Raw genomic sequence first — 23448 nt, forward strand, 5'->3', positions numbered from 1 at the left:
TCAAATTACCAAGGGTTTGCGGGAGAGGGCCCTGGGTAATTTCCTCTGTGACTTTTGTTATTATTGCCACTGTTTATATGTTCAGTAAGATATCTCTTCCCACAGCCCTACTTAACATTACTGCTGACTGCCTATGTGGATGATACCGTCCTGTGTCTGTCACATCACTTTGTTGTCATGGAAAGTATTGTGGGCCTGGTGGTTCTAACTGATTTACAACAGTGTGAGAGGAAAATCAGGTCCTCTGACTGCAGATGGACTACACAAAGAGGAGGAAGAGATGTGTATTTGCATCAGCAAATCTTGAGTTTTCCCTTCAGCTTCCACTCACCTTCCCTCCATCATTTGCTCGAATTCCCTTTAAAACTCAACCATAGTTTCCACCTGCATCTCCAAACCTCCACCACCACCACCTGCATACTAAAGCCAGCAACCAAAATCAGACCAAGTATTATAACCTTCTGGAGACCATGCTATTGTGTGGCACAGGCAGCAAATAGGAAGCACCAAGGTGCCCCAGTGCTCAAGGGTGGGTCGGTGTGAAAGGGAGAGAAATAAGCTGTTTTTCAGCTGCTACTAGTTTTCTTCAAGGCTGGACAAATCAGTTCAGAGCCTCCATTAAGTTATGAAAGTTCTTCATGACAGAGGATTCTTAGATTCTTCACAGAATGACCTAAATATATCTTGCCCTGACAGCTTTCCATCATCCCACCTACTGTCACCAGAATTGGTATTATTACTAATCTAATTTGTGCTTATAAATAAATTAAATGCACTTTAGAAACAGAATTGAGAAAAAACAAGTCAAATCTTAGATCCCTTAATACTGTCAGAATCACTCTACTTCTTAAAGATATGAAAACCCCTTTGCTCTGAACATTTTGGGTAGCGCCAGTACATTAAGTTAGCAGCATATGTCTGCGACTTCCTGTGTGGTTTCAGCCAGAACCTTCAAAGGTCATTAATATTTCTTCTATAAGTTACTTCTTCTCTCTTATAACTGAACAGCCAATGTGCCTATCTGTCAAGGGTATCTACCTGCCAGGAAGGAGCAGCAGCGGGTTAGCTATGGAGAATGAGGATGGATGCACCACTATAAAATTCTATTCACAAACTCCAGCTTCTGCCTTCAGATCTCCAGGTACCACTTACCTATCTAATTATCAGCTTATTAGAAGTCTATCCATCTATTTGGGAAACAGTGGCTCTGAAAAATATTTGGGGGCTGTGATGGTTAATCAGCTGAATATCACTGTGATACTGTGGCCAAAAGGGCTAATTCAATCCTTGAATGCATAAACAGGGGAAACTCGAGTAGGAGTAGAAAAGTTATTTCAACTCTGCATTTGTCACTGGTGAGATCGCTGCTGGAATACTGTGTCCAGTTCAAGAAGGATGTTGAAAAATTGAAGAGGGTTCAGAAAAGAACTAGGAGAATGATTAAAGGATTAGAAAGCATGCCTTCTAGTGATAGACTCAAGGAGCTCAATCTATTTAATTTTACAAAGAGAAAGTTAAGGGGTGACTTGATTACTATAAGGAGTACATTTTTAACAATGAGAATAATTAACCATTGGAATTTACCAAGAGTCGTGGTGGGGTCTCCACCATGGGCAATTTTGGAAAGATTGGAAGTTTTAGTAAAAGATCTGCTCTAGAAATTATTTTGGGGGAAGTTCTATGGCCTATGTTGTACAGGAGGTCAGACTAGATTAACACAGTGGCCTTGGACTATGAATCTTTTCTATCATCTAAGCATTTAAAATGTGCTTATAACTGTAGTGTTGTTAAATGCTCCATTCATTTTTAAAACAGATAACCAACATCACTCACTTGCCTCTCTGTTTCAGGAAATAAGTTTCAACATTTACACTTAATCTCCCTGCTGTTTTTCCTTCTGGTATGTCACAGAATGGAAGTGATGGGGTATTCTACCCCTTTCAATAGGAATTTTAGTAAAGTGAGGATAAACAGGTTGAAACCTTTTTTCTGTCCGCACTAATGTGTAATTCAGGTCTCTCTCTATGCAGTTGCAAAATTTCACTGTCACAAATTATAAAAAAAAGTCAGGTAGTCTGGTGTTTCCACTGAACTACTTAGGAAATCACTGCAATATATCCCTGTGATGTTCCCCTCATGTTATCCGGACGGGTATCTGCTAGGTCACTCCAATCCTTGACTCTGGGAGCCAGGCTTACCCTGCTCTACTGTGAGAACCCCTCTCCTGGGCTGTTCACGCACAGCCTCTGGGATGTAAGTTTCTCCTTGGATTGTGCAACCCAATGAAACTAGCCAATATCTCCAGTCCCAGACTCAACCCTAGAAACCGCCATTTTGCAGTGTCCAGTTCTGCCCACTGGACGCTGCAAGCTTATATGAGTTCATCAATTTAACAAAGAAATTGATATGTGCCAGGCTTGTTATCCCAAGGGGAATCTCTGACACACTTCAAACCAAACACACTGCTTCAGGTAGAATAAACAACCAAATTTATGGCTCACATGACTGGAGTACTATCATGGATGGATATAAACTGTTCAGGAAGGACAGGCAGGGCAGAAAAGGTGGGGGAGATGCGTTGTATGTAAGAGAGGAGTATGACTGCTCAGAGCTCCGGTATGAAACTGCAGAAAAACCTGAGAGTCTCTGGATAAAGTTGAGAAGTGTGAGCAACAAGGGTGATGTCGTGGTCGGAGTCTGCTATAGACCACCAGACCAGGGGGATGAGGTGGACGAGGCTTTCTTCTGGTACCTAGCAGAAGTTGCTAGATCGCAGGCCCTGGTTCTCATGGGAGACTTTAATCACCCCGATATCTGCTGGGAGAGCAATACAGCGGTGCACAGACAATCCAGGAAGATTTTGGAAAGTGTAGGGGACAATTTCCTGGTGCAAGTGCTGGAGGAACCAACTAGGGGCAGAGCTTTTCTTGACCTGCTGATCACAAACAGGGAAGAATTAGTAAGGGAAGCAAAAGTGGATGGGAACCTGGGAGGCAGTGACCATGAGATGGTCGAGTTCAGGATCCTGACACAAGGAAGAAAGGAGAGCAATAGAATATGGACCCTGGACTTCAGAAATGCAGACTTTGACTCCCTCAGGGAACAGATGGGCAGGATCCCCTGGGAGAATAACATGAAGGGCAAAGGGGTCCAGGAGAGCTGGCTGTATTTTAAAGAATCCTTATTGCGGTTGCAGGAACAAACCATCCCGATGTGTAGAAAGAATAGTAAATATGGCAGGCAACCAGCTTGGCTAAACAGTGAAATCCTTGCTGATCTTAAACGCAAAAAAGAAGCTTACAAGAAGTGGAAGATTGGACAAATGACCAGGGAGGAGTATAAAAATATTGCTCAGGCATGCAGGAGTGAAATCAGGAAGGCCAAATCACACTTGGAGTTGCAGCTAGCAAGAGATGTTAAGAGTAACAAGAAGGGTTTCTTCAGGTATGTTAGCAACAAGAAGAAAGTCAAGGAAAGTGTGGGTCCCTTACTGAATGAGGGAGGCAACCTAGTGACCGAGGATGTGGAAAAAGCTAATGTACTCAATGATTTTTTTGCCTCTGTCTTCACGAACAAGGTCAGCTCCCAGACTGCTGCACTGGGCAGCACAATATGGGGAGAAGATGACCAGCCCTCTGTGGAGAAAGAAGTGGTTCGGGACTATTTAGAAAAACTGGACGTGCACAAGTCCATGGGGCCGGATGCGCTGCATCCAAAGGTGCTAAAGGAGATGGCGGATGAGATTGCAGAGCCATTAGCCATTATTTTTGAAAACTCATGGCAATCGGGGGAGGTCCCGGATGACTGGAAAAAGGTTAATGTAGTGCCCATCTTTAAAAAAGGGAAGAAGGAGGATCCGGGGAACTATAGGCCAGTCAGCCTCACCTCAGTCCCTGGAAAAATCATGAAGCAGGTCCTCAAGGAATCAATTATGAAACATTTAGAGGAGAGGAAAGTGATCAGGAACAGTCAGCATGGATTCACGAAGGGGAAGTCGTGCCTGACTAACCTAATTGCCTTCTATGATGAGAGAACCAACTCTGTGGATGAGGGGAAAGCAGTGGATGTGTTATTTCTTGACTTTAGCAATGATACGGTCTCCCACAGTATTCTTGCCGCCAAGTTAAAGAAGTATGGGCTGGATGAATGGACTGTAAGATGGATAGAAAGCTGGCTAGATCGTCGGGCTCAACGGGTAGTGATCAATGGCTCCATGTCTAGTTGGCAGCCGGTTTCAAGCGGAGTGCTCCAAGGGTCGGTCCTGGGGCCGGTTTTGTTTAATATCTTTATTAATGATCTGGAGGATGGTGTGGACTGCACTCTCAGCAAGTTTGCAGATGACACTAAACTAGGAGGCGTGGTAGATACACTAGAAGGTAGGGATCGGATACAGAGGGACCTAGACAAATTAGAGGATTGGGCCAAAAAAAACCTGGTGAGGTTCAACAAGGACAAGTGCAGAGTCCTGCACTTAGGACAGAAGAATCCTATGCATTGCTACAGACTAGGGACCGAATGGCTAGGTAGCAGTTCTGCAGAAAAGGACCCAGGGGTCACAGTGGACGAGAAGCTGAATATGAGTCAACAGTGTGCTCTTGTTGCCAAGAAGGCTAACAGCATTTTGGGCTGTATAAGTAGGGGCACTGCCAGCAGATCGAGGAACGTGATCATTCCCCTTTATTCGACATTGGTGAGACCTCATCTAGAGTACTGTGTCCAGTTTTGGGCCCCACACTACAAGAAGGATGTGGAAAAATTGGAAAGAGTCCAGCGGAGGGCAACAAAAATGATTAGGGGGCTGGAGCACATGACTTATGAGGAGAGGCTGAGGAAACTAGGATTGTTTAGTCTCCAGAAGAGAAGAATGAGGGGGGATTTGATAGCAGCCTTCAACTACCTGAAGGGGAGTTCCAAAGAGGATGGAGCTCGGCTGTCCTCAGTGGTGGCAGATGACAGAACAAGGAGCAATGGTCTCAAGTTGCAGTGCGGGAGGTCTAGGTTGGATATTAGGAAACACTATTTCACTAGGAGGGTGGTGAAGCACTGGAATGCGTTACCTAGGGAGGTGGTGGAGTCTCCTTCCTTGGAGGTTTTTGAGGCCTGGCTTGACAAAGCCCTGGCTGGGATGATTTAGTTGGGAATTGGTCCTGCTTTGAGCAGGGGGTTGGACTAGATGACCTCCTGAGGTCCCTTCCAACCCTGATATTCTATGATTCTATGATTTATTAACTGCAAAGATAAATTTTAAGTGATTATAAGTCAAAGCACAACAAGTTAGATTTGGTTAAATGAAATAAAAGCAAAATGCATTCTAAGCTGATCTTAACACTTTCAATGCCCTTACAAACGTAGATGCTTCTCACCACAGGCTGGCTGGTTGCTCTTCAGCCCGGCCTCTCCCCTTTGATCAGGGCTTCAGCTGCTTGGTGTTGATGTCTGTAGGCGTAGGTGGAAGAGAGAGAAAGAACATGGTAAATGTCTCTCCCTTTTATAATGTTCTTTCTTCCCTCTTGGCTTTGCCGACTCCGCTTCAGATTCAGGTGAGCATTACTTCATTGCAGTCCCAAACTGGCCAAAGGAAGGGGTGGTGACTCACTCAAGAGTCCAACAGATCCTTTTGTTGCTGCCTAGGCCAGTGTCCTTTGTTCCTGTGAGGCTGGGCTGGGTCTGTTCCATACGTGCCCTGATGAGGTGTGAATGTATTTCTGTTCTTGGAGAGTTTTTGCCTGGGGTTATTTTAAGCCATGAGGGTACATTTTCAGCCTCATAACTACATACATGAAATTATAACCTATAACATTACTGTAACAACAATGCTCAGTGCATCATGAGCCTTGCAAAGACACCTGACATGACAAACTTTGCACTGGATACCACACAATCATATTACAAGGATGAACATGGGGGTGCTGGGTGTTCCCCCGAGGTATAGAGCATCACAATCACACATCAGCAAATTATTCTTTTATGGGAGAGAAGAGAGGCATGTTGGCCAGTAGTGAAGGGGCCCATTGGCCAGTGCTCCCCAGCTGGGTTAAGAGTGCATTGCACAACACGTTCTAATGGCATAGGGGTATGTTGGTTAGCTTGGCCTTTCCAATTTCCAGCCATGGGCTCCCTACCTGGACTCAAACAGTGCAATTACTTTTCAGCCTGCCCCTGTGTTCTTCCACCTGTCTTTCTGTTATTTTTCTCCCTCTTAGAGTGTCCATCACCATCTCCACAATGGTGGCTCATTGCAGTGATTCTTGAGATCCTCTGTTTGGCTTTGCTAATAACTGCGAGGGTCTTTGATGCCAACTGTAAGTATCAGCAGGTAGATACTAAGGGTGATCATTTTGCTTATAAACATACAGCCACGGCAGGGGAAACCAACTCACATATTTCCTAATGTATGTGCATTTAGACATATAGGGCCAAATTCTTCCCATTGTCTCCAGTGGAGTTATACCAGCAGAGAATTTGGCCTATAAACCATGCCAAATGCAAGTATTAACGAGGTACAAAACCCTAAATCCAAAGTAGGTTATCCCCACCCCTATACATATCAGGGCATTAGTCTCCTGTGCTTATCTGTCACCCACAGCCTGGGCCTGGGCCCTGCTGGCTCAACATAGGGGAAGACTGATGATTCTCTCTATTCCCGTCCCTCTCCATTCTGCTTCTTTGTCCCCTTTTATACCCCACTCTGGACTATTCCATTCTTCCTTCTGCCCTGTCCCCTTCCCCTTCTGTCACTTCCCCCACTGCCTTCTCTTTCTCCCCCTTTTGTTCTATCTGCATCCTTGTTCCCCTTCCATTCCCTCCTCTTCCATTGTCCCTCGGTTACTCCAGATCTCTGATTCTTACCTCTCCTGAATTCTTATAATTATTGTAAATTGTTGACAAAGGTACCAATGGATTGTGAATAGAAGGACTACTTAAGAAAACAGAAGAGATACGCAACAGGTAGAGCAATAGGCAGAGGCAAAGAAACTCTTTCTCCCTTCTCACTCACCCTTCCTGCATTCCACAACTTTTAATGTAGCAGCTGCTCAGCTCCTCCAATTCATTCCTTCCCTTTCAGCCTCCAGCTCTGATGGCTGCATGGTTATTACTGTCCCTGCCATTTTCGCCTTGACCATGCTGGTCCCCTAAACCATTCCTGTCAGCAGCACAGGCCCCAGCCTTGGCTTCTTCCTCCCCACCATTACATCTGCTCTGCTCAGCTGAGTACTTCTGGAGGGAATTCCAGGATTTTGCTGACTTTCTTTGCTATCAGTTATCCTCTCTTCCGTCAGCTCTGATCTTGACCCTAAAATCCTACTTCTCCTCACTTATCTGCTCTTAGGACTCTAATCCTTGACAGGTCTTTGTTGCCGTGGCCTTTCGTTAAACTCATCAGAATTGGTTCCTCGTTCTTCCCTTTTGCACCAGTATCTTTCCCCTTTATTGATATTCACATGTGAGCATAAGAACAGCTATACAAGGTCAGACCAATGGTGCATCTAGCCCAGTATCGTGTCTTCTGACAATGGCCAATGCCAGCAGCCTCAGAGAAAATGAACAGAACAGGGCAATTATCAAGTGATCCATCCCCTGTCGTTCAGTCCATGATTCTGGCAGTCAGAGGTTTAGGGACGCCCAGAGCATAGGGTTGTGTCTCTGATCACCTTGTCTAATAGCTGTTGATGGACCTATCCTCTATGAAAATATGGTTAAAGATGCATGAAATATGGTTAAATATGCATGAAAACATGACTATGTCACAAGTTAAGTGTTTCATCTAACCAGCCCTTGGCTAGTGCCATTTATCAATCTCTTTTTCTATTTAATGGTACTTTCATTTTACTCTCATTTTACCAGTCAGTTCTTTTGACTGCTATCTGCTTATCACTCTTTGAAATCTGTTTGCTCCTTTGCACATTTGCTAGCTCACCTGTTTACACAATACCCAGACTAGCTTCCCAGTGACACACTGTCCAGCCATTAACTTCTGCTTCATTATCTTGGCAAGCTATGCAGGTTTCTGCTTCATTTGGCACAGCCAGGAAACTGGTTCTTCAGGGCACTTCCAGTTTTTCACTTGCTTTCTGTAGGCTTGATTCTTCTCTTCATCTCTATCTGCTGATGCGGAACATCAGGGAATGATTGACTCAGGCAGAAACATTCCTTCATGATGTCTGATTCTTTACCAAAGCCAGGTGGATATCTTCTCTTTCCAGATATACATTAAACACATTGCCCTTGTGTCTGACGAAGTGGGTATTCACCCACGAAAGCTTATGCTCCAATACATCTGTTAGTCTTAAAGGTGCCACAGGACTCTTTGCTGCATTAAACACAATGTTATTCTTCAGCCTCTTCACCCTAATTCATTGCTAACTGATTATGCTGAGTCATAAACCTTCAGTGGGTTGCAGCAAAGTGGTGAATGTTGTCAGCAAGTCTCAGGTAATTTCAGTTCCCCTTTCTTCTCATATAATTTGTCCTAAGATGTTCTCCAGGCAGGAGATGGACATCTTGAAATGGAGTATTTTCTTATCATAAGTGGTTGACTCTCACATTGGAGTAATGTTCATTATAAAACTTTCTTTTACAATACCACAGCACTGTAGGTGTACATGGCTCCTTTCCAGCAAATATAAATAGGTGAGGCCTGATTCTGATCTGATCTACAATGGTTTTACCTCAGTGCAGTTTCTCCTGATTTCACCAATCAGCATCCCTGCTCATGGCTGAGTGTAGCAGGCTCTCCATTTCTAGTGCCATAGATGCTGGAACTAGGGATGCTGGGGGTTCTGCTCAGGGGTGAAAGTAACTTAAGGGACTTACCAGTACGCAGGGCCAGGAGTCCTGACCGGGGCAGGGCCTCAACCAGAAGAGGTGGGGCATTTAAATCCCTGGACCCTTTAAATCGCGATTTAAAGGGCCTGGGCCGCCGGCTGCAGTAGGGGTGGCTGGGAGCCCTGGGCCCTTTAAGTCATCGCCGGAGCCCCATGGTAGTGGTAGGTGTGGCGGCAGCCAGGAGCCCCGGGCCCTTTAAACCACCGCCGGAGCCCCGGGGCTCCTGGCCACTACCCCGGGGCTCCTGGCCACTACCCCGAGGCTCTGGCAGTGGGGCTGTGGCGGTGATTTAAAGACCCCGGGGATCAAGCTGTGGTAGCAGTGGCTGGGAGCCCTGGGCCCTTTAAATCACTGCCAGAGCTCTGGGGCTCCCGGCCGCCACCACTACCCCGGGGCTCCAGCAGCAGAGCTCTGGCAGTGATTTAAAGGGCCAGGGGCTCTGGCCGCTGCCTGCAGCCAGGACCCTTTTAAATTGCCAGCCTGGGGAAGCTGCCCCCTGCCGGTATGGTCAGCTGTGTACCGGCTCTTGCAGGTATGCTGTACTGGACCGGCTTACTTTCACCTCTGGTTCTGCTGCATCCCCTGGCAAGGATTTACAGTTTGGTTCAATGGCTCTCAGCAACCCCACTCTACAAATTCTTCCAACTCCCCTGTCTAGTGCCCCTTGCCAACAACCACTCCAACCCTGCAATGGTCTGATTCTTCTTATGACTTGGCTTTCCAGCCAGGCTGCATTCAGTCCCATCCCTTCCAGGGTAAGAAAGTCCCACAATTAATAGTCCAAAGATGCTATGCCAGCTCTTTGGCCCCCCGATTCTGGGCCCAGTGTTCCTTACACCCCTTGTCTCCAGGCTTTCAATAGTCCTTACCCCATATATCAGGGTTTACTGCCTCCCAGGACTGCTTCTTACCTTGGCCTGTCTCTAGGTCCTTTTCCACAGCCCCTTTCCAAGCTCAACGAGTTCTTTCCAGCTCCTGTAAGGAGCAATGTCTCCCAGAGCTTTCTCTTGGAGGTTGGTTCTTGCCCTTTTATCATAGATCACTACAGGACTTCACTCCACCACCATGGCTTCCCTGTGTCTCTCCTGACCTTTTACCAGAGTTCCCTTCCTAGAAGAGAATCCCAAGGCCTGGTCTCCCTGGGCTTCCTGCCTCCCTACTATCCTGAAGCCCTTCCTTTATATTTCCACTTAGCTCCTCCCGAGCTGGGACTCATCCTTAACTAGGCTTGACACACACTGTAGTTGCCACAAGGTGCCATAATTGAGCTCTCCAGCTACCCTTAACCCTTTCAGTGCCAGCGTGGGGTACACACCCCATCACCCACTAGTCTAAGTGAGATCAGAATATGGCCCATTGTCTCTGCCTCAAGATAACTATGATGCAAAATTAGACCAAAAACATTGCAGCAGCCTGCAGTGGCTGAAGGGAGGACAATGATGTAGAATATAAAACATTACAGCTGTTACAGTGATCATTGTTCTGTTGATTATTTCATTTCCTCCATGGCCCAGTAAAAACAATGTTTTGTTCCCTTATTCTGATCTGAAGCCTCTCAGCTGTCCTGCCTGGAAGCCAGAGAGTATGACAACCTCACCCAGCAGAGGGAAAACCTGAAGAACCTCACCCAGCAGCTGGAGTGTCTCCAAGCACAGAACTTAAACCTTTCAGAGGCTGTCCAGCAGCTGGCAAGCTACCGAGGTACTAAACCATATTGGGGAGTCTGTTGTCACCCCAAGGCAGTTTCATAATTGTATGCAAAACTATGTTTGAATACACTTGGAGCCTGCTTCTGCTCACGTGAAATCAATTATAATTTTGCCATTGACACTTCAATGGGAGTAGGGTAAGGCCCTTAATCACGCAACAGCTAATGCCATTTTTGGCAATAAGTCCCATTACAAATAGACCGAAAAAATAATGATGGGTGAGTGGTACTGGAGAGTGTTAAAATGCAAATTTTCCAGCCATAGAATGATATTTTGCTAGGTAAATTACTCTGAAATTAAACTGCATCACCCTCAAATGACTGATAAATATGGTGTAATCATCAACTTGGTTTTGTTTTGAAGGCTCCAAATGCCGCCTTTGTCCAGATAAATGGTTACAGCACGGAGAGGATTGCTTCCACTTTTCTAATGAATTTAAAATTTGGCAAAAGAGTAAAGATTATTGCTCTTCACTAGCTTCCAAGCTGCTTCAGATAGACAGCAAAGAAGAACTGGTAAATATTTCTTTCTTTTTTAATACTGGCAAACATAATTCAACAAGATAAAAAATGTCTAAATGGCCTAGAGCAGAATAAACTATACAAAATCCACTGTTATATGGTTAAAGGAAAGCTGCAGCTATTCGTTATTTAGAACACAATGTAACTGCAGTATTTATTAGAAATGCTTTTCATTGTTTAATTATCTTCCTAACAGGCTATAGTGCTGGTAGTGCTTGCTTCATTGGCCCAATACTGACAATAACCCCACTGGTTTCCCTTCAACTGGTATTAAAAAACAAGTAACTGCTAGGGTAGATGGGACAGGACTATTTTCAGCACTGTTACAGAACACTAGGGTCCTGTTAAGGTCAAATTGACATGTTCTATGCACCACCTGAGTACCACTTAAGACTTACTGTGAAGGCTTATGTGGAACTTAAAAGCATTAAGGCTGCGTGCTGGCTCTCTGCTTAGCACATCTTTGGGAGTAATAAAAATAATTGTTAGTAGGGCTGCCAACAGGGCCGGCTCTACTGTTTTTGCCGCCCCAAGCAGCGCGCTGAAGTGCCGTTAGGGCGGCACGCGCGTTTCCGCGGCGGCGGCAATTTGGCGGCAGCTTCTGTCTTCAGCCGGAAGACAGAAGCCGCCGAATTGCCCCAGCAGGCAGCTGAACATAGAAGTTGCCACCGAATTGCCACCGCCACAGAAACGTGCGTGCCGCCCTCATGGCACACGGACTGCCCCCGCCGTCCACGGCGGCAATTCGGCGTGCTGCTTGGAGCGGCAAAAACACACGGACTGCCGCCCCTTGCAGATTGCCGCCCCAAGCTCCTGCTTGGAATGCTGGTGCCTGGAGCCGGCCCTGGCTGTCGATTAATCGCAGTTAACTCACGCCATTAACTCAAAACAATTAATCGCAATTAAAAAAATTAATCACAATTAATCACAGTTTTAATCACACTGTTAAACAGTAGAATACCAATTTTAAATGTATTAAATATTTTTGGCTGTTCTTCTACATTTTCAAATATCTTGATTTTAATTACAACACAGAATACAAAGTGTACAGTGCTCATTTTATATTCTTTTTATTACAAATATTTTCACTGTAAAAATGATGGACTGCTTTGGATTGTTATTGAGTAGAACCCATCATCAGCATGGATGCATGTCCTCTGGAATGGTGGTTGAAGCATGAAGGGACATATCAATTTTTAGCACATCTGGCACATAAATATCTTGCAACGTCGCCTACAAAAGTGCCATGCGAATGCCTGTTCTCACTTTCAGGTGACATTGTAAACAAGAAGCAGGCAGCATTATCCCCTGAAAATGTAAACAAATTTGTTTGTCTGAGCAATTGGCTGAACAAGAAGTAGGACTTAGTGGATTTGTAGGCTCTAAAGTTTTACATTGTTTTATTTTTGAATGCAGTTTTTTGTACATAATTCTACATTTGTAAGTTGCACTTTCATGATAAAAAGATCGCACTACAGCACTTATATGAGGTGAACTGAAAAATACTATTTCTTTTGTTTATTTACAGTGCAAATACTTGTAATTAAAAATAAATATTAAGTGAGCATTGTACACTTTGTATTCTGTGTGGTACCTGAAATCAATATATTTGAAAATGTAGAAAACATCCAAAAATATTTAAATAAATGGTATTCTATTATTGTTTAGCAGCGCAATTAATTGTGCAATTAATCACAATTTATTTTTAATCACATGATTAATTGCAATTAATGTTTTTAATCATTTGACAGCCCTAATTGATAGTAATTAATAATGGTGAAAACATGATTGAGACTCAGGACAACTACAACACCATGAACGTAGGCCTTGGGAAATAAGGGAAGGAAGAGAGGATATTCACTATTTCATTTTAAAATTATATAATTTTCATATGGAATGATAACCATTAAAAAAATAAACATTGTCATCCATTAATACAAAATTACCACATTGTTACTACAGTTTTTTCCCGCTGAAAATAAAGAAAACAATGTATGGTGACTGTTGACAAAAAGATTTGCTAATGGCTACAATTATATTTTGTTACTGATCTGAAAACTTACAAGTGCAGATCTACTCTCCAAATGACTTCATAAAAATGGCAATGTATTATTTCACAGATTAGCTCCTTGTGTATGCAGTCGGAGTCAGAGCTGCTTATCTTAGTGACAAAAGTAATACTTTGAGGTAAAATTTTCAAAAGCACCTATGTGATTTGGAAGTCAAAGTCCCATTTTCAAAAGCAACTTAAGTACTTAAGAGCCTGATCCTCATTGAAACTTAGCCTCATAAGTGCCTGAGATACGTTTCAAAATGGCCCTTTGGCTCCCAAGTCATTTAGGTGCTTTTGAAAATCTTACCCCAGATCTTCAGGTAAAGTAAATCAATGTTGCCCCATTGGCTTCAATAGAGCTACACCAAATTACACCATCTGAAGATCTGACCCTCAGGCTCCAGGCTGAATTTACAGGGATGGCAGTTAGATAAAGGTATATTTTTACCCGTAATTTGTCAAAATTTCATCTTGAGTTACTGGGAGACAATGGACAATGAACAATAAAGTTTGTGGTCATTTTAGCAGATGTACTGAATAATAAATATGCATTTCAGTAATAAAGCGTAGTCCCAGTGCTGTTGTGCTAGGTATTGTATAAGCATATAACAAAGAGACAGTTCCTGCTCTGGGCAATTTATAATATAAACCTCACAAACGTTAAAAGTTCTGGGTCTGATCCTCAGTTGGTATAAACTGGTGCTAAGTCTATTGAGGATAATATAGCTATGCTGATTTACACCAGTTGAGAATCTAGCCTATTGTCTCCTAATATCCTCTTGTGGGGAAAAAGAACTGGGTAGCCTTCTTTTTGACAGCCAAAGTAACACCGAAGGCCCAAAATCAGGCCCTCTGACAGAGGCTCGATATACTGACTGCCCTTACAAAAGGCAGTACAGGCCAGGGCCTGAACAAGACTAAGCTGTACAATTCCCTGCCAAATACAGTCAAGGGTTATGACCAGAGGAGGGAGGGGGAGGGAGCAATGCGAAAGGCCTCAGCAACATAATAACCGCTTGTTTATGAAACATAATAACTGCTTATATGAAGAAATTGCTTCTAGTAAAGGCCAACTTCTCCTGTAGTTCCAGCTAACTGCCAAACTAGCCAATCATATATCTTCTTTGGGCGTCCTGTGATAAACCCCTATGCCCTTAACCGTAAAACCCCGGAAAAATAATATGTACCCTGACGAGAAAAGCATTCCAACTGGTGCCAGGTACCACCCATGACGGAAACCACCAAGAGACCCCCCACCCAATAGGCACCCAATTCTCGTAAAATAATAAGGAAGGTACCAGGAAAAGGGGACAGACCCCAACTCTTATTACTCGCAAATGATGTATTATTTGTACTATGCTTGCGGTTTGAAGGAATAAAAGCAGCCTGCATGCTGTGCTAGGGGTGGTAGTTTTCGGACTGCTACCCCAACGCGTTGGTATGTATTGCAATAAACTGGCCTCAGGCTTGAGTCTGTGAACTAAAATCAATGCGTGGGTGACCTTTTCCACGACACTCTGAAAGCACTTTAATTTTATTTGAGAGAACCAACTATAAACCTAGGCCTCCAGTATGGGAGAGAAAAAGGAATGGGGGCCTGATAGACAGCCAGCTATTTTATTCCATGACACTAAAGAGAGGGACTCAGCTGAGACACTTGATTCTTTTTATTTTCCTTTTGGTTAGCATATCCTGAGGGCAATAATTTTTCCAAACTGAGTGAGATCATCTTTGGCCTGTGAAATCATTAACTGCATGAAACTCCAGTGATGATCCATATCACTGTGCAAGAGCACTAACATTAATTACTCTAATCCTGTCATTTCCAATGAAATATTCAAACGGGAGAAACTTAGTACTTACATTAGTTCTCTTGTTCTTGTACAGGATTTCATAATGCAGGAGTTATTTAAACTTTCTAATGTTTGCCAAGGTCTTCGTTACCATGAAAATTACTGGTTTGGACTGTCATATGACACAGCCATTAAGAAGTGGGTGTGGGAGGATGGCACCACTTTATCCTCTCATCTGTAAGTATCTCTTGGCATTTTAACCCATGTTTGCAGTAGGATTAAAGGTATCTGCCTTAAATGAAATGTGAAATCTGACTTTGCATTCCAGGTTTCAAATCCCAGAAAATAATTATAAATTTTATCGGAATGGGGTTTGTCCTTATTTTCAAGGTGAAAAAGTCCTTGCTGGAGATTGTTGGCAATTGGGATATACTATCTGTGAGAAGAGAGGCGGATTTAGTGCCTGACTGGATTAAGACATCAAGAAAAGAAGATGAAGCAGAATGGAACAAAGATAAGTGTACCCAGGACTTTGAGTTTATAAGAGACTGGTCCCTTGGGCTTTTTCAAAACAATATATATTGTTATGTACAATTTTATTAAACAAAACTGCTTTTAATGATTGGGGCAAATATTGATTGATTAGGAATGTGGAGCAGCAGCCTCATTTGATACACCACATCCTTGGGAATGTTCCTCATCTGGTCAAACTTCTCCCACAAGCCTGAATAAAGGACAGATTCAGCTCTTAGTTACACAGAGGTAAAATGGTAGTAACTCCTTTGAAGCCAATGGAGTTACTCCTGATTTACACCTCTGTAAATGAGAGCAGAATCTCTCAGTTCAGAATCACAGGGAGCTGAACACAAGCACACTAAAGAGGAGTTTCATCTCTAGAACTGATTTTAAAGCAAAAGAAGAGTTTTTATGCACACTAAAATTTATTTGGCTTGTCATTCCTACATGCCTCCTCTTATCATTTTTTAGAGCTTTGAGCTCAAACCAGTGATTTGAACCAGATCTGAATTCCTGTGAAGTTTGGGAAGTTCTGACCTGGATATGAATTCCACAGCTTGGGCCTATCTCTCATTATTTTAAACGACTGTTTGATATAGTCTGTCTCTCTCCCTTCCAGCATGGTTCTTCCTGCTGCTGGAGCTTGGAGTGATGTCAGAATATTACTATATAGTAGGAAATGAAAGGACTGAGACATAAAAAGCTCAGCTTTATGACTTCACTGCAGGATGAGATTAGATGGGCTGGGAAGCAGCAAGCCCTCTAGACCTAAAGGGTCACATTCCATTCACAAACCAATACAATCTCATGGGCCTCTTCTAAATGCAGAAAGAGAGTGACTTAAACACTTCTTGGGACCACATTTATAATTAGGGCCCTACCAAATTCACAGTCCATTTTTGCAAATTTCATGGTCATAGCAGTTTTAAAAACTTGAATTTCATGGTTTCAGATATTGAAATCTTAAATTTCATGGTGTTGGAACAAAGCATGAATATGTATTTTAAAATGGCAAAATATAAACATGTAAAGCTCTTAAGTCAATGTTTCTCAAACTGGGGGTCCCGACCCAAAAGGAGGTTTGGGGAGGGGGGAGTGTTGCAAGGTTATTGTAGGAGGAGTCACAGAATTGCCACCCTGACTTCTGTGCTGCCTTCACAGCTAGGTGGCCAGAGAGCAGCAGCTGCTGGCTGGGTACCCAGCTCTGAAAGCAGCACCACCGCCAGCAGCAGCACAAAAGTAGGGCGGCAATACCATACCATGTGGTGTTCTGCCTCTTAATCCTCCCCCCTTCAGCAAATGGGATTGGAGACACTTTCCACCTCCAGGAACATCTGTCACCATTTATGACAGTGTAAGATGGCAGGCATTCTTTAGTGGACATTTACACTGGCAGTGAATCTAGCCCTTATTCTGGCAATCAGCCACCATAGTGAGAAAAATTAGAAAACCACGTGAATAAATAGTTAATGGACTTTATAATGTCTTTCATATAAAAAATTTCAAATATGTATTTTCCAGCCTAAATTACTTTTATTTCCAGTTAAGGAAAACAACAAATAGACAAAGAACTATAGAGTGTATGAGAGAGAGAAAGAGAAAAAACAGTGACTCTTAATATTTTGCATCTGAAATAAGCTGCTCTACAAAAATGGAAAAAAGTCCATAGCACTGCTGCCTTCCCGCCCCCCTCTGGCTAATAAATGCCTTGTATTCAAATAGACTACAGAATCCTAACACCTCCTTATGCATGTGTGTGGGTACACACACACACACACACACACACACACACACACCACATTTTTCTTTGAGAATTTCCCTCAGCATGAATATTCCTCTTCAACAGAACTGGTATGGTAGAAGCTTCACTTTAGTTAAATCTACTGGCAACTGCCAGGTTCTCTTTGTAATGCTGTACTTATTTTGCCTTTTCTACTCTCAAATAAATACAAATAAAACCCATGCAAAACGTCTTTTCTGTGGTGTTTGTTGTTTATCAAATTTGCCATTCTGTGCTAAGAATTTTCATCTATATTTTTGTAAATTTTCCAAGATTATGTACATTTTTAGCTGACCAAAGCCTCTCATGCACCTGGAGTTTTCAGGCACCGTGAACACCTCAGTTGATACAAAAGACAAACCAGTATTTTAGCAAAGTGAATCCCAAGGTGGTCAGGCAATTCAAATTGAAACTCTCTCTTGTAAAGATACATATGTCCACCCCCGCAGAGCTTTGGTGAGAAATACAGCACATGTGCAAGCCAGTTACCACTTCCTGTGTGGTGTCAGCCAAAGAAGGCACATAAGCGTCCAGTTCATATACATGATATCTGCAACACACCCAGGGTAGGACACTGCTATAGGGTGATATGCTGTTCTTTTTCTCCCCTTTAAAAATTCTCTTGTTTGAGAAAGAAAGCCCTACAAGATAGAATTTGAACAGTCATCACCTTAGGATCTCACTTTGGGAAAGCAAAATACTTCATTGCATCTTAAGAAATAAAAGTATTGACCCAAAGTGTATTGATGGACCCTAGCCAGCTACCAAAGAACTGTGACCTGGATTCACAAAAGGTCCTTAGATGTTGTGATGCTCATTGCAACACCTCACTTTTGGGCATCTAGGAATACACAGGAACACACTGTGATACACATGCACACTGAGTTAGGTGTCTAGGCTCCTATACAAGGAATGGGGAGAGACAGGCAGAATGGGATTCAGAGAAGCCAGCACACTAGGCAGGGATGTGTCCTAAGCCCCACCCCACTCAGGGAGATAGGAGCCTGAGTCCAGACTGCACAGAGGTGCTTAGCCCTGATAACGATTCACGCATAGGAACCCCTGTCCTGGAGGCAGTCAGCTTAGGCATGTAAGCCACTTCTTGTGAGAATGAGTTAGTCAGGTGCAAATGGAGTAGAAGGTGGTGGTACCTACCTCTAACCAGGGGTTAGAGCACTTGTCTAGGATGTGGGAGAACCAGGTTTAATTTCTCTCCCCCACTTGATAGGGAGAAAGAATTAACACCAGGCTCTCCCATCACTCGGGACAGTATGCTCTAATCAAGAGGTTAAAGGTTGTTTTTATAGTCACCTTCCTCGATCTCTCCTGTTGAAGTTGTCCCAGTCTGGATAAATAATTAAAAAGTGACTGGAGCAGGGGGACTAGACCCTAGGTCTCCCCCTCCCAGGTGAGTGTCCTAACCTCTGGACTAGAGTCACTGTCTCAGTATTTAAAGTTATTTTACTGTGTCTAAATACTTAAATAATCAATGGGACAGGAAGAGAATGGGTGCAGGGTCCAGTTCACCTGTTCCACTCACTCTTTAATTATTTATCCAAACTGGAACAACTTCATCAGGAGAGGCAGAAGAAGCCTCACATCAGACTACTATGCCACAAGAAATATAATCCCAGCAAAGGATGTTTTCATGGTACGCCCAGCTCCACTGAAAACAGAAAGCTGTGGCCACCTCATGTGAAAAGTCTGTTTGCTCAGGGTCTGAGTCTGCATCTTTTGAAGTGAATGGTAAAAAATGCCACTGACTTCAAGACTAGCAGCCCTCAAGCTTTGTAAAAGTTTTGATGCCTATTAAGAAAAAAACCCACAAGCCCCCAGATATTTTCAGACAAGATTTATATGTCACTCATTATAAAATAGACTATAGAGCAGGCAAAATAATCCATATGATTATTCTAATACATTTATCCCTGTTCCATGCAGACTCTTCTGAGGTGCAGGTGGCATGGTGAAAAACAGACTTAGCCCTTCTCTCCACTGGGATGTTAGTCACTAGTGTAGTTGCCATGTGGCAAATTACTAGTGTAGAAACAACTGACATTAGTGTAGTGAGGTTTGCTCTGGGACAGCTTCCCCTCAACTGGAATAAGCTTCCCCAATGCAAATCACACTGAACCAGTATAGCTCACTAATGCAGCTATACTGGTGACTAAAATCCTAGTATAAACAAGGCCTGAAATTCACAGTAAAATGACATGCACTTGAACATGCCCCGAGCAAAGGGTGCCATATAAAGTATAATATCCAAAGCCTCTGTCACCACTAAATCTTGACTTCAAATCCAGCAGCTCGTTGTTATTCACAGAGTATCTATGCTGTCACAACATTAAGTCAAAATAGCTATGTGATCATCAATTTATTCACACAACATATAAGGCATTGCCACATTTGTCACAGAGCAGCCATGTCTGCTATTCACACAGCAGATGATATCACCACCATGTAATTGTCACAATACTCTACCATCACCTTTTATTCTTACCCTATCCATGTAATTTCCATATTGTTTTCATATTAGCTGTGTCATGAGAGTAACCAGATGTATTTTACAATGATAAGGTAACATCTCAAAAAACTAAAGCAATTACTCCAGGAGCTAGAGTCTGAAAGGATAAATGTACAAGAAAATAAATTGCTCTGCATCACTTGGGGAGAACAAACGCTCATCAGATGCCTTCCCTGACAGTGTGATCTCAGTGAGGACTTCTCCCTGAGATGGTGGGATGGGAGCTTTTACCCTTGAGCAACCCTTTGATACCTCAGCCACCACTCACCAGGGGCAGCAGGTTTGTATAATTTTTGGTGGTGCCCAGAACGGGTCCAAGTCCCCCCCTCCCCCAAGGCTCTGGAAGGGAGTTTGGGTGTGGGAGGGGGTTGGGGGTGCAAGTTCTGGGAGAGAGTTTGGGTGCAGGAGTGGTGCAGGCTCTGGGAGGGAGTTTGGATGCAGGAGGGGGTTTGGGGTGCAGACTCTGGGAGGAAGTTTGGGTGTGGGAAGGGTACGGGTTCTGGGAGGGGGTTTGAGTGCTGGGTGCGGACTCTGGGCTGGGACAGGTGGTTGGGGTGCAGAAAGGGTGTGGGAGGGGGGTTGGGATGCTGGGTGTGGGCTCCGGGCTGGGACGGGGTTGGGGTGTGGGAGGGGGTGCTGGGTGTGGGAGGGGGTTTGGGTGCTGGGTCAAGGCTCTGGGCTGGGACAGAGCAATGGGGTGCGGGAGCAGGTGCGGGGTGTGGGGCTGGGCCGGGGATTAGGAGTTTGGGATGCAGCAGGAAGGCTGTCCAGGGGCTGGGGGCAAGAGAGGAGGACTCCCTCCAGCCCTCTCCGTGCTGGCAGCAGTGAGTTCTGGGGGAGGGAGGGCCCCTCCTGGCCCCCCCAGCATGACACTCACCGAAGCCCCCCCAGGCTGCTGCTCAGAAGGTCCAGCCAGGATAAGCCCCTCCTCCCTCAGAGTTGACTTGGAGTCTCCTGCTGGGGTGGGGGGACTGCCATGTGCCTCCTCCCTCTGCAGGCGCAGCAGCTGCCTTAGTCTGCCCCCAGCGCTGCTCCCTTGTAGCCGGCAGCAGCCGGAGAGGAAGTGCAATGTGGAGCTGCAGGGGGAAGCCACCCGCTGCCCAGGGCAGGCAGGGACGCTCTGGGGGAGGCACGCGGGGGCAGCAGGTGGGGCCAGGGGACGCTCAAGGGAGACGTGTGGGGGTGGCAGGCAGGGCCGAGGGAGAGCCCAGGCCCCGAACATTGGTGGAGCTGGGCCCCCCAGGCCCTGAATTTGCTGGAGCCTGGGCACCATGGGCCCATACAACTCGCCAACCCTGCCACTCGCCACAAAACAAGACACATTCCTCCATCAAGTGGTACATCCTGCATTCCTGCATCAAGAGGTACGTTAATATAGCTATTTCTGCTGCATCCCTTAACATTCAAGGTATTTCATTCTATCAGAATACACAGTGTTCACTATTTTGCAGTTGGTTATGGCATAAAGCACCTGAGAGGTCCATCCATGGGGTGGAATGTTTAAAAGCAATGTTACCCTTCATCTGAATGGGCCCTCAGTTATAGAGGAGTTAGAGATGGAAAAGACTTATTTGGTATCATCTAATCCATCCACTTTCTTATCTCTAGGGCCACTCCAAGATTGTGTCCTATAGCATATTCTTCAGGGCATCATCCAATTCTTCTTTTAAAATGTTCAAGCAACGGCTCTTCCAACACTTCCTTGGAGGGGAATGGGGTGGGGGGTGTGGAATGGGAGGGGGGGGGGTAGGATGACTTCCAAAAATCCTCACAGTTAGGAAATGGTTCTTGATATCCATCTGTAATTTCCCTTCATTCATTTTCATCCAGCTTCCTTCCACTTATATGCTTCGGAACCAAAGCAATCCCTTTCCATCCATGGTATCCACCTCTTGTAAATCCTTGTAGACAGCTTTCAGTCCCGTCCACCTAGTTGCCATTGTTGCAGGTTGAAGCCCTCTCTTCACATGTATGACTGGAAAAAGCAGCAAAAGTGGGGAGTCATGGGTGACAAGACTTTTTACCACCCCCACCCCCTTCTCCCTATGGTGGTACTGGAATGCTTCCTTGTCAAAGACTTCATTCACTCAAAGCTGTACAACTTCATAACTGAACCTTGAGGCCACCTTCATAACCACCTTGAGGTCACTCAGAATGATTGTTTCTGTTTGGTTGGTCCCCTTCAGTGTAGCCAGTCATAATGTAGACAGGCGTTTGAGTGGTGCAGGATATATTTCTCAATTTCAAGGTGGTGAGTTGGGAGTCCCTTCTGGATTCTAGTGTTTATTTCAGAACTTCCCACCCTCTTAACTACATTCTGCATTAAAAAAAAAATAGAGGAACCCCTCCCAATACACACTTCATTCTGAGTTCCAGAGGGGTCAGCCCCTTGTATCCCCAAAGAGGGGCAAAGTCAGAGATCCAGGCCTTCCCAGTACACAGAGGCATGCTTCAGAGCACAGTGTAGTCCCTGGTGAGACTCCCCAAATCAACGCCAGCCACATCAGCATATAGTTCAGGCACCACCAGCTCAGGCACCTGGAGCACCACTTGGTCATTGCTGCTCTTGGCTGCTGTTTGCAGGCGCTTGATCAGCTCTGCGGGTGACGGCCGGTTCGTCGCACTCCACCGCCAGCAGGACTTCATGATACCATACCTGTAAGACAGAGGAGTGGTGAGAAGCCAGGAATGAGGCACAAGGACAAAATTATGCTACAAAGGAATCCCCACCCCTCACTGAAAACTCTGGAGACCACACCTTGATGTCACCTACATACACAGCTAGCATAAGGGACCGTTGAAATCTGCACACTTGCTAGTATTAGAATTTATCTATGAAAATGGAATGGGGGAGGAGGGGTCATGTTCGTTAAGTCATACAACTGCCTTCCTTATTGAAAGCGCTACCAGGACTCCTTGTTGGATATCCAGGAGCTCTTTTGTCCAGGACTGATGTCAGCACAGGAGGTACTGTTCCACTAGGATTACTCATTCATTTAAGGGAGAATTCCCGTATTTCCAGGGGGAATGGACAAGTTATCATCAAGGAGACTCCTGTACCATTTGGAAGACCTGATCACCGCTTTCACATTTCCTCTCATTTCTGAGAGTCAAGAAAACCAGGTTCAGATTGGGGTAGACCCAGATGGAACAACAGCACAGCAGGACAGATGGGGTATCAAAGTGGCAAGAAGAAACTTCAAGAGAAGGAAAGAGACTTTTGGGCAGTCAAAGTTACATACAGTAGAGTCCCAAAGAGATTAAAGAGGTCTATTAGAGCACATCTAGTCCAGCCTCCCATATCTCCCTAGGCAATAAATGATTGCTACCTAGTCTATTCTCCAGGCTTTTTTTGAGTCCTAGTTTTAAGTGTCCCAAGTGACTGGCCTCCTCTATTTCCTTCCTTCCTAGTCTCATAGGGTGTGATTTTTAAAGGTATTTAGGCACCTAACTCTCATTGAAATCTATGAGAGTTAGGCACCTACATATCTTTTTTTTTAATCTGTTCCATAGTCCCTCGCTGTTATATGTTCCCCGATATCCAGCCTCAACTTTCCCTTTACTCACTTTCATCCAGTTTAGCCCTTGCAATACTCTCTTTTAACAGTACCAAAGTAAATAACTTAGCTCCCTTATTATTTACATCCTACAAATATTCTTGTCCTTTCTATCCCCCTCAGATATAAGAACATAAGAACGGCAAAATTGGGTCAGACCAATGGTCCA

The 23448-nt window shown here is 44.5% G+C and overlaps 2 protein-coding genes across 6 annotated transcripts in view; one reads left to right on the forward strand and one right to left on the reverse strand.

Moving 5' to 3' along the window:
• The first annotated feature begins 950 nt into the window (after positions 1–950).
• LOC135973758 (C-type lectin domain family 1 member A-like) lies at positions 951–15143 on the forward strand. Its single transcript, XM_065558696.1, has 5 exons — positions 951–1141; positions 6204–6302; positions 10378–10527; positions 10899–11050; positions 14997–15143. Exons 1-5 carry the CDS (start codon positions 1012–1014, stop codon positions 15141–15143), a joined length of 678 nt encoding a protein of 225 aa, XP_065414768.1. The 5' UTR covers positions 951–1011.
• The window catches only part of STYK1 (serine/threonine/tyrosine kinase 1), a 30121-nt gene continuing 19592 nt past the window's right edge, over positions 12920–23448 (reverse strand). For all 5 annotated transcript variants that reach the window (XM_065572060.1, XM_065572050.1, XM_005295722.4 and 2 more), the window contains one exon: positions 12920–22378. In XM_065572060.1, coding sequence (XP_065428132.1) covers positions 22174–22378 — 205 coding nt within the window. In that variant the 3' untranslated portion in view covers positions 12920–22173. The remainder of the gene's footprint in view (positions 22379–23448) is intronic.

The sequence above is a fragment of the Chrysemys picta genome, chromosome 1, assembly GCF_011386835.1.
Source record: "Chrysemys picta bellii isolate R12L10 chromosome 1, ASM1138683v2, whole genome shotgun sequence".
Lineage (NCBI taxonomy): Eukaryota > Metazoa > Chordata > Testudines > Emydidae > Chrysemys > Chrysemys picta.